The 11,763-nt window shown below is 35.5% G+C and overlaps 1 protein-coding gene across 1 annotated transcript; it reads right to left on the bottom strand.

The window, feature by feature from the left end:
• Positions 1-4,645: 4,645 nt before the first annotated feature.
• On the bottom strand, positions 4,646-8,194 carry LOC306661951 (leucine-rich repeat protein SHOC-2-like). The gene has a single exon (XM_079141306.1). The coding sequence runs from the start codon at positions 7,613-7,615 to the stop codon at positions 6,173-6,175; it is 1,443 nt and encodes a 480-aa protein (XP_078997432.1). The 5' UTR covers positions 7,616-8,194; the 3' UTR covers positions 4,646-6,172.
• Between the last annotated feature and the right edge of the window lie 3,569 nt (positions 8,195-11,763).

Below are 11,763 nucleotides of genomic sequence, written 5' to 3'. Positions count from 1 at the left end.
TTTCTAGTTATACATGACAGTATAATGTATTTTGACATATTACACATACATGAAGTACAACTTCATATTTTTTGGTTCTACCTGCTGTGGAATTACATTGGTCGTACATTCATATATGAACCTAGGAAAGTACTATCTGATTCATTCTGCAATCTGTCCCATTCCCTTCCCTTCATTCCCCTTTGTCTAACCCAAAGTACTTCTATTCTTCCCTACCCACCTCCTCCCTTATTGTGAGTTAGCATTCACATGTCAGAGAGAAAATTTGGCCTTTGGGTTTTTAGGATTGGCTTATTTCACTTAGCATGATAGTCTCCAGTTTCATCCATTACTGGAAAATGCCATAATTTCATTTATCTTTATGGCAAGCAATATTCCATTGTGTATATCTACCACATTTTCTTAATCCATTCATGTGTGGAAGGCACTTGTAGTTGCTGATTTTAAGTCTTTGGGTATAGGCCAAGGAGTGGGACAGCTGAGTCAAATGGTGGTTCCATTCTAGGTTTTCTAAGGAATCTCCACAATGCTTTCCAGAGTGGCTACACTAATTTGCAACCCCACCAGCAATGTATGAGTGTACCTTTTTCCCCACATCCTCGCCGACACCTATTGTTGCTTGTATTCTTGATAATCACCATTCTAATTGGGGTGAGATGGAATCTTAGGGTAGTTTTGATTTGCATTTGTCTTATTACTAGAGATGTTGAACATTTTTTCATATATCTGTTGATTGCTTGTAGATCTTCTAGAAGTGTCTGCTCATTTCCTTAGCCCATTTGTTGATTGGATTATTTGTATTCTTGATGTAGAGTTTTTTGTGTTCTTTATAGATTCTGGAGATTAGTGCTGTATCTGAAGTATGTGTGGCAAAGATATTCTCCCACTCTGTAGGCTCTCTCTTCACATTTCTGATAGTTTCCTTTGCTGAGAAAAAGCTTTTTAGTCATGTTAAGGAAGTCTGATCCTGAGCTGACATGATGAAGACTTGGACTTACTTTTTCTTCTGTACGGTGCAGGGTCTCTGGTCTGGTTCCAAGGTCCTTGATCCATTTTGAGTTGAGTTTTGTGCAGGGTGAGAGATAGGGGTTTAGTTTCATTTTGCTGCATATGGATTTCCAGTTTTGCCAGCACCATTTGTTGAACAGGCTATCTTTTCTCCATTGTATGTTTTGGCACCTTTGTCTAGTATGAGAAAACTGTATTTATTTGGGTTTGTCTCTGTGTCCTCTATTCTGTACCATTGATTTACCTGTCTATTTTGGTGCCAATACCATGCTGTTTTTGTTACTACTGCTGTGTGGTATAGTTGAAGTTCTGCTATTGTGATACCCCCTGCTTCACTCTTCCTGCTAAGGATTGCTTTAACTATTCTGGGTTTCTTATTCTTCCAAATGAATTTCGTAATTGCTTGCTCTCTTTCTATGAGGTACATCATTGGGATTTTAATTGGAATTGCATTGAATCTTTATAGCACTTTTGGTAGAATGGCCATTTTGACAATATTAATTCTGCCTATCCAAGAACGTGGGAGATCTTTCCACCTACTAAGGTTTTCTTTAATTTCTTTCTTTAGTGTTCTGTAGTTCTCATTGTAGAGGTCTTTCACCTCTTTTGTGAGATTGATTCCCAAGTATTTTATTTCTTTTGAGGCTCTTGTGAATGGGGTAGTTTTCCTAAATTCTCTTTCAGAGGATTCATAACTTATGAATAAAAATGCATTAGATTCATGAGCATCGATTTTATATCCTGCTACTTTACTGAATTCATTTATGAGTTCTAGAAATTTTCTGGTGGAAGTTTTTGGCTCCTCTAAATATAGAATCATGTCATTGGCAAATAGGGATAGTTTGAGTTCTTCTTTTCCTATTCATATCCCTTTAATTTCTTTGGTCTGTCTAAATCTCTGGCTAGAGTTTCAAGGATGATGTTGAATAGAAGTGGTGAAAGAGGGCATCCCTGTCTTGTTCCAGTTTTTAGGGGGAATGCTTTCAGTTTCTCTCATTTAGAATGATATTGGCCATGGGCTTAGCATAGATAGCTTTACAATGTTGAGGTATGTTCCTACTATCCCTACTTTTTCTAGTGTTTTGAGCATAAAAGCAGTGCTGTATTTTATCAAATACCCTTTCTGCATCTATCAAAATAATCATGTGATTCTTGACTTTAAGTCTGTTGATATGGTGAATTACATTTATTGATTCCCAGATGTTGAACCAACTTTGCATCCCTGGGATAAAACCCACTTAATTGTGGTGCACTATCTTTTTAATATGTTTTTGTATGCGATTTGCTAAAACTTTGTTAAGCATTTTTGCATCTATGTTCATGAGTGATATTGTTCTGAAATTTTCTTTCCTCGATGTGTCTCTGTCTGGTTTTGGTATCAGGGTGATATTAGCTTTATAGAATGAGTTTGGAAGGGTTCCCTTCTCTTCTATTTCATGGAATACTTTGCGGCGTATTGGAATGAAATCTTCTTTGAAGGTCTTGTAGAACTCAGCTGAGAATCCATCTGGTCCTGAACTTTTCTTTGTTGGTAGGCTTTTGATGACTTCTATTCAGTGCTTGAAATTGATGTATTTAAATTGTGTATGTCCTCCTGATTCAGTTTTGATGGATTGTATGTCTTTAGAAACCTTTGATGTCTTTGCGATTTTCTATTTTGTTGGAGTATAGATTTTCAAAATAGCTTCTAATTATGTTTTGTATTTCAATAGTGTCTTTGGTGATATTTCCTTTTTCTTTCAAAATTTTAGTAATTTGAATTTTCTCTCTCCTGTTTGTTAGTGTGGCTAAGTGTTTATCAATTTTGTTTATTTTTTCAAAGAATTAACTATTTATTTTGTTGATTTTTTGAATTGTTTCTTTTGTTTCAATTTCATTGATTTCAGTTCTGATTTTAATTATTTCCTGTCTTCTACTTTTGGTGTTGATCTCTTCTTCTTTTTCTAGGGTTGTGAGATGTAATATTTGGTCATTTAGTTGTTGACTTTTTATTCTTTTAATGGATGAGCTTTATACAATGAACTTTCTGCTTAGTACTGCTTTCATAGTGTCCCAGAGATTTTGGTATGTTGTATTCATATTCTCATTTCCTTCTAAGAATTTTTTTATCTCCTCCCTCATGTCTTCTGTTATTCATGCATCATTCAACAGTGTATTATTTAGTCTCCAGGTGTTGGAATTTCTTCTATTTTTTTATTTTATCATTGATTTCTCATTTCATAACATTATGATTTGATAAAATGTATGGTAGTATCTCTATTTTTTTGTATTTTCTAATAATAGTTGCTTTGTGGAGCCAGCCTCAGCAATGACAAGGTGCTAAGCAACTCAGTGAGATTGTGTCTCTAAATGAAATACAAAATAGGGCTGGGAACATAGCTTAGTGGTTGAGTGCCCCTGAGTTCAATCTGTGGTACCAAAAAGAAAAAAAAAAAGTTGCTTTGTGGTATAATATATGGTCTATTTTAGAGAAGGATTCATGTGCTGCTGAGAAAAAAGTGTATTTGCTCCTTGATGGATGAAATATTCTGTATATTAGACTGCTAATATTAGACTGTTAAGTCTAAATTATTGATTGTATTATTGAGTTCTATAGTTTTTTGTTCAATTTTTGTTTGGATGATCTACTCAGTGCTGAGAGATGTGTGTTAAAGTCACCCAGTATTATTGTGTTGTGGTCTATTTGATTCCTAAAATTGAGAAGTGTTTGTTTGACGTACATAGATGCTCCATAAAAATTTATGATTGTTATGTCTTGTTGTTATGTAATTCCCTTAAGCAGTATAAAATGTCCTTCTTTATCCCTTCTAACTAACTTGGCTTGAAGTTCACTTTGTGTGACATGTGGATGAAAACTCCTGTTTTATGCAGTCCATGTGTGTGATATGTTTTTTCCGATCCTTTCACCTTCAGTCTATGGTTGTCTCTTCCTATGAGATGATTCTCTTGAAGGCAGCATATTAGTGGGTCTTTTTCTAAAATCCAATCTGTAGTCTATGTCTTTTGATTGATGAGTTTAGACCATTAACATTCAGGGTTATTATTGAGATATGATTTTTATTCTTGGTCATTTTGACTTATTTCTGATTTTTTACTTGACTTGCTTTTTTTTTTTGATTGACTTTTCCTTTAGTGTAGTTCCTCCCTTTGCTGACTTTCATTGTTATTTTTCGTTTCCTCCTCATGGGGAATATTTTGCTAAGAATGTTCTGTTGTGCAGGCTTTCTATTTGTAAATTCTTTTAACTTTTGTTTATCATGGAATGTTTTTATTTTTATTTTTATTTTTTTAGAGCTGTAATAAACAAATTCCTTTTATAAACAAAATTTTAACTGAAAAGCCACAGTAGATGGAAAAAAGAAGAAAGGATATTACTTGGTAAAATCCAGTGACATCTACAATAGTTTTACAGCACATTTAAGCATTCTAGGGTTTTATATCTTCACCTGCCTATCATTTCTTAGTTGTTCCTTATAAAATTGTCAATTATGAACATAGGTTTGACCTCAAACCTAGTCCTGAATTTGAGTGCCAGTAACAGCAAAACAACCCAAATCTCTATCTTAATATAGTATTTTTTTTTAAAGTTTTGTTTAGAACACAATGTCCACCTAAATGGGGGGAGAAAAAAAGCAGCAATATGTAATTATGTAATAGTTATTCATTATATGGGAAGTGGTTTTTTTTTTTTTTTTTTTTTTTTTTAGGAGGATACCTAGAATGCACTTACTCTGTGAGTTTCCTCAATAATTCAACTGACTTGGACCAATACTACCAAAAGTTAAGAATACTACATAAGGGGCACACATTTACAATTCTGCTAGTCTTAAAGGCAGTAAAGCAAAAGAAAATATATCAAATAGTACACGCACATCTTACATAACTTCCATGGAACTACCCATGGCTTCTGTGTGATATTCCTCTTTTCCATAACCGTATATCAACTATCAAGAAAGAAAAGATGAGATAAAAGTAATGGTACTGAACTGAATTGTTTGAAGCCAGTGCCCCGTGTATGGGGAAAAGTGCATTTAGTTCAGCAGCAACACAGCACCGTGTGAAGATATTGTGCTTAGACACAGATATTTAGAACTGAAAGATGTACAAGGCAAGTCAAGATACAAAACCATAGTACACTGTTTAATAACCTTGAAACGTACATATATTGCAGTTTTCAAAGAAAGACATTCATTTCATTGTACAAGGATAGGGAGAAATCCTTAAAGTTACCTATTGTAGTTTATGATATAATAAATACATATCTATATAGCATTGTATATACATATATAGAATGTGTTTGTTATTTACTTGCCAATTTTTTCTGTGAGTTTCTGTGGATCTGTGACTTTTTAGGAATGGGGGTGGGGGGAACCCAAAACAAAAAACTCCTTTCACTACAAATGTCTGTTCCCCTACACTTAAGAAAACATATTTATAACAGGAAAGGTCTCAATATCCTCCCCTTACTCAAAGACTCACTTCAGATATTTTGCTTCACAAACTCGTAAGAGAAGCAAAATTAAAGGAATTATAGATCTTTGTATATTTTCACTTTGCCAGTTGTTTCAACGAGCAAATCAATTTTAATAAACTAGCTGATGCAAATTCTTTACCAGAGAATAAAACTCTAGATTTGACTGATTAAAACAGAGCAAATCAAAACATCAACAACAAAAAATCCAGTGATTTACTCTGACTGTAAACAATATATAAAAATTTAAATCTCAAATTTCAAAATAAGTTAAAGAAAATTCTACCTTCAGGCCCATCATACTATAAAGATCTGACAATTGGTAATGGGAAAATGTATATGAAAAGTTGCAACAAAATCATTTGCACATTATTTTTCCTAAGAGAAACATAGCTAACTATATTCTTCTGTCCCTTCATTTTAATAACTTCATAATTTGTTGGCAAATTTTTAAGCAAACTGGCATATCAGATTACATAACAAAAAAAAAATCAATTTCAGCAAAGAAAACTTGTAAGCCTTTTGTACAGAATTTAAAAAAATCTAAATGGCTATAATTCCTCTATTAGCAGAAACACATAATGCAGTCTTTATAAATCTGCCAAATATATCAATATCTACATAGATACAGATATAGATATGAAACATTATAGCAGTCTATTTTGAACAGTGTGTGGGACCAGCAGATTTGTATCAGACCATGGCACGATATGGACCCTGCGTTTTTAAGAACTGAATGATGAAAGAAGGTCCCCCAGCAACAATCTGAGGTGGAAGGTGACTGAGCGGACAGTTCTCAATACTCATGATTGAAAGCTTGCTGCAGAGAGCCAGCTCAAAGGGAAGGCTATGTAGGTTAGGGTTGTCATTCAAATACAGTTCTTCTAGGTTTTCCAGTGTACCAATTTCCTCAGGAAGATGAGTAAGCAGGTTCTCTCCAAGGCCTAGATGTGTGAGATTGGTAAGGTGACCAATGCCTCTGGGAAGAGTGGTCAACTGGTTGTTCGTCAAGACTAATTTCTGTAAATCTTTAAGATAAGCAATTTCATTTGGCAAGGATTCTAATTTGTTCTCCTCTAGATCCAACTCTCTTAACTTCCTAAGGTTTCCAAGACCATGGGGAAGCTTCTTTAGAAGATTGTTTGATAATATGAGAACCTCAAGAGAAACTAGACCAGATACATCCTCAGGGATCTTTGTGAGCTGATTAGTGGCTAAATTCAATTCTACCATGCTGGTCCAAGTTCCAAAGTCCAAAGGAAGTGATGTTAACTGATTGTCCTTCATGTTCAGCTTGCTTAATACTTTTGCTCTAGAGAAAATTCCAAATGGGATTTTATTGATTCGATTGTGTTCCATGTTGAGGGAATAGATGGTGGAAAACTGAGATGGACCACCCACTGGATACAACTGGAAGCAATTTCTAGCTAAGGTCAAACTATTCAGTTTCACGAGACTTGATAAAAGACTCTCTGGTAAAGTAGAAATGTTATTGTTCTCTAAATTTAATTCTTCAAGTGCACTGCATTTTGCTAGTGATCTGGGTATTGCTGACAGTCTGTTGTATCTCAGACCAAGACGATTTAAACTAGACAGGTTTCCAATAGTATCTGGGAGGTCTAGTAGTTCATTGTGCTGCAAGTCAAGGTTGGTTATCTGTGTGCAGTTTCCAATCTCCTTTGGAAGGTGTTCAAGTTGATTGTGAGCTACATCCAGCGTAATGAGGTTACATAATTCACCAATTTCAGCAGGTAGTTGTTTGATTTTGTTCTCTCGAATACTAAGCATGCTGAGTTTTGACAGGTTTTTGATGTCCTTTTCCACAGTAGTTATACGATTAAAGCGAAGGTAGAGAGTGGTGAGAGAATCGAGCCTATACACCACTGAAGGAATTTCTCTTAGTTTATTATGCCGTAAATCAAGCATCCGCAGCTTCTTCAAGTTATCAAGAGAGTCAGGCAAACTGGTAAGTGAATTTTCACTTAGAGCCAGTGTCATGAGATTTACTAGACAGCCCACCTCTGCTGGGAGGGACTGCAGTTTGTTACTGTATAAATAAAGTTCTGTTAATTGAGTCAACTCTTTGATTGATGATGGCAATATGTGTATAGACCTCTTGGATAAGTCCAAATGCATTGAATTCTCTTCCCGACATTTGTTGAGCTCTTTAATCACTTCCGCATTACTGGATTTTTTCCTAGTTCCAGGTGCAGGATTTGGCCGTTTGATTGTATTGTCAACTGAAAAAGCCACCCCTGGTTGGGCAGCACTGGAGTCCTTTTTTCCATCTTTGGCATCTTTCCCTTTGGTTTTAGGTTCTTTTTCTTTGCTTTTTTTCCCAAAACCTCCAGAGGCCTTTGCCTCCTTTTCTCTTTCCTTGGCTCATGGTACTTTGGGATCTTTCTCCTTAGAGTCTTTTTCTTTTCCTAAACTACTACTCATGATGACTCAAGCTTGGAAAAAACTACATGAACTTTTACTTTATTCCCTAGCAATTGAATTCAAAGATGAAGAGACAAAGAGCCTACACAATCAAATAGGTGTTGGCTTGGAAAAGTCATCAGCATGGAGTAACATCCATCTGTTACATGTTGGGTCTAAAAGCACTATGCCCATTTCTGACAACTCATTCCAACTGGTAAATTGGTGCTGGTCAATCAATGATTCATTAGAATTCCGTCAGGAGCCCGGACTCCGCCATCCTCCTCGCTTGCCTCCTTCGGAATGTTTTTATTTTGTCATTAAATATGAAGCTTAGTTTTGTTGGATAAGATTATTGGTTAGCATTCATTTTCTTTCAGAGTTTGATATATATTGTTTCAGGATCTTCTAGCTTTTATGGACTGGGTTGAGAAATCTGCTGATAATGGAATTGTTTTCCTCCTATATGTAATCTGCTACTTCTCTCTTGTGGCCTTTAAAATTCTATCCTTATTATGTATGCTGGGCATTTTCTTTTTTTTTTTTTTTTTTTATTGTAAACAAATGGGATACATGTTGTTTCTCTGTTTGTACATGGCGTAAAGGCATACCATTTGTGTAATCATAAATTTACATAGAGCAATGTTGTTTGATTCATTCTGTTATTTTTTTCCCTTCCCCCCACCCCTCCCACCCCTCTTTACCCTCTATACAGTAGTTCCTTCCTCCATACTTGCCCCCCTCCCTAACCCTAACTCTAACCCTTCCCTACCCCCATTATGTGTCAACCTCCACTTATTAGCGATATCATTCGTCCTTTGGCTTTTTGAGATTGGCTTATCTCACTTAGCATGATATTCTCCAATTTCATCCATTTGCCTGCAAATGTCATAATTTTATCATTCTTTATGGCTGAGTAATATTCCATAGTATATATATACCACAGTTTCTTTATCCACTCATCAATTGAAGGGCATCTAGGTTGGTTCCACAGTCTGGCTATTGTGAATTGAGCAGCTATGAACATTGATGTGGCTGTATTTCTGTAGTATGCAGATTTTAAGTCCTTTGGGTATAGGCCAAGGAGTGGGATAGCTGGGTCAAATGGTGGTTCCATTCCAAGTTTTCTAAGGAATCTCCACACTGCTTTCCATAGCGGCTGCACTAATTTGCAGCCCCACCAGCAGTGTATGAGTGTACCTTTCTCCCCACATCCTCGCCAACACCTGTTGTTGCTCGTATTCTTGATAATCGCCATTCTAATTGGGGTGAGATGGAACCTTAGGGTGGTTTTGATTTGCATTTCTCTTATTACTAGAGATGTTGAACATTTTTTCCATATGTTTGTTGATTGCTTGTAGATCTTCTTCTGTGAAGTGTCTATTCATTTCCTTAGCCCATTTGTTGACTGGACTGTTTGAATTCTTGGAGTAGAGTTTTTTGAGTTCTTTATAGATTCTGGAGATTAGTGCTCTATCTGAAGTATGATTGGCAAAGATATTCTCCCACTCTGTAGGCTCTTTCTTCGCATTGCTGATAGTTTCCTTTGCTGAGAGAAAGCTTTTTAGTTTGAATCTATCCCAGTGGTTGATTCTAGCTTTTATTTCTTGTGCTATGGGAGTCCTGTTAAGGAAGTCTGGTCCTAGACCAACAAGATGAAGATTTGGACCTACTTTTTCTTCTATAATCTGCAGGGTCTCTGGTCTGATTCCGAGGTCCTTAATCCATTTTGAGTTTAGTTTCGTGCATGGTGAGAGATATGGGTTTAGTTTCATTCTGTTGCATATGGATTTCCAATTCTCCCAGCACCATTTGTTGAAGAGGCTATCTTTTCTCCATTGCATATTTTTGGCCCCTTTGTCTAGTATGAGAAAATTGTATTTATTTGGGTTTGTGTCCGTGTCCTCTATTCTGTACCATTGATCTACCTTTCTATTTTGGTACCAATACCATGCCGTTTTTGTTACTATTGCTTTGTAGTAGAGTTGAAGATCTGGTATTGCAATACCCCCTGTTTCACTCTTCCTGCTAAGGATTGCTTTAGCTATTCTGGGTTTCTTATTCTTCCAGATGAATTTCATAATTGCCTGCTCTATTTCTGTAAGGTACGTCATTGGGATTTTAATTGGAATTGCATTGAATTTGTATAGCACTTTAGGTAGTATGGCCATTTTGACAATATTAATTCTTCCTATCCAAGAACATGGAAGATCTTTCCATCTTCTAAGGTGTTCTTTAATTTCTTTCTTTAGTGTTGTATAGTTCTCATTGTAGAGGTCTTTCACCTCTTTTGTGAGATTGATTCCCAAGTATTTTATTTTTTTCGAGGCTATTGTGAATGGGGTAGTTTTCCTAATTTCTCTTTCTGAAGATTCATCACTTATGTATAAAAATGCGTTGGATTTATGGGCATTGATCTTGTAACCTGCTACTTTACTGAAATCACTTATGAGTTCTAAGAGTTTTCTGGTGGAATTTCCAGGTTCCTCTAAATATATAATCATGTCATCAGCGAACAGGGATAGTTTGAGTTCTTCTTTTCCAATTCGTATCCCTTTAATTTCTTTGGTTTGTCTAATTGCTCTGGCCAGAGTCTCAAGAACGATGTTGAATAGAAGTGGTGAAAGAGGGCATCCCTGCCTTGTTCCAGTTTTTAGGGGGAATGCTTTCAGTTTTTCACCATTTAGAATGATATTAGCCATGGGCTTAGCATAAATGGCCTTTACAATATTAAGGAATGTTCCCACTATCCCTATTTTTTCTAGTGTTTTGAGCATGAAGGGGTGCTGTATTTTATCAAATGCTTTTTCTGCATCTATTGAAATAATCATGTGATTCTTGACTTTAAGTCTATTAATATGGTGAATTACGTTTATTGATTTCCTGATGTTGAACCAACCTTGCATCCCTGGGATGAAACCCACTTGATCATGGTGCACTATCTTTTTAATATGTTTTTGTATGCGATTTGCTAAAATTTTGTTGAGAATTTTTGCGTCGATGTTCATTAAGGATATTGGTCTGAAATTTTCTTTCCTTGATGAGTCTCTGTCTGGTTTAGGTATCAGTGTGATATTGGCTTCATAGAATGAGTTTGGGAGGGTTCCCTCCTCTTCTATTTATGGAATACTTTGAGAAGTATTGGAATGAGCTCTTCCTTAAAGGTTTTGTAGAACTCGGCTGAGAACCCATCTGGTCCCGGACTTTTCTTTGTTGGTAGGCTTTTGATGACTTCTTCTATTTCAGTACTTGAAATTGGTCTATTTAAATTGTTTATGTCCTCCTCATTCAGTTTAGGCAATTCATATGTCTCTAGAAACCTGTTGATGTCTTCGAAATTTTCTATTTTGTTGGAGTATAGATTTTCAAAATAGCTTCTAATTATGTTTTGTATTTCCATCCTGTCTGTAGTGATATTTCCTTGTTCATTCCGAATTTTAGTGATTTGGGTTTTCTCTCGTCTTCTCTTTGTTAGTGTGGCTAAAGGTTTATCAATTTTGTTTATTTTTTCGAAGAACCAACTATTTGTCAATTTTTTGTATTGTTTCTTTTGTTTCAATTTCATTGATTTCAGGTCTGAGTTTAACTATTTCCTGTCTTCTACTACTTTTGGTGCTGTTCTGTTCTTCTTTTTCTAAGGCTTTGAGCTGTAGTGTTAGGTTGTTTATTTGTTGAGTTTTACTTCTTTTATTAAATGCGCTCCATGAAATAAATTTCCCTCTAAGTACTGCTTTCATAGTGTCCCAGAGGTTTTGATATGATGTTTCTTTGTTCTCATTTACCTCTAAGAATTTTTTAATTTCCTTCCTAATATCTTCTGTTATCCATTCATCATATAATAGCATATTGTTTAATCTCCAGAT

Source organism: Sciurus vulgaris (assembly GCF_902686455.1).
Source record: "Sciurus vulgaris genome assembly, chromosome: 5".
NCBI classification, from domain to species: Eukaryota; Metazoa; Chordata; class Mammalia; order Rodentia; family Sciuridae; genus Sciurus; species Sciurus vulgaris.
This window is presented reverse-complemented; position numbering and strand designations above follow the sequence as displayed.

Bases quoted from the DNA above. Each gene is read 5' to 3' on its own strand.
- LOC306661951 (XM_079141306.1), bottom strand. From the start codon at position 7,615: ATGCATTTGGACTTATCCAAGAGGTCTATACACATATTGCCATCATCA.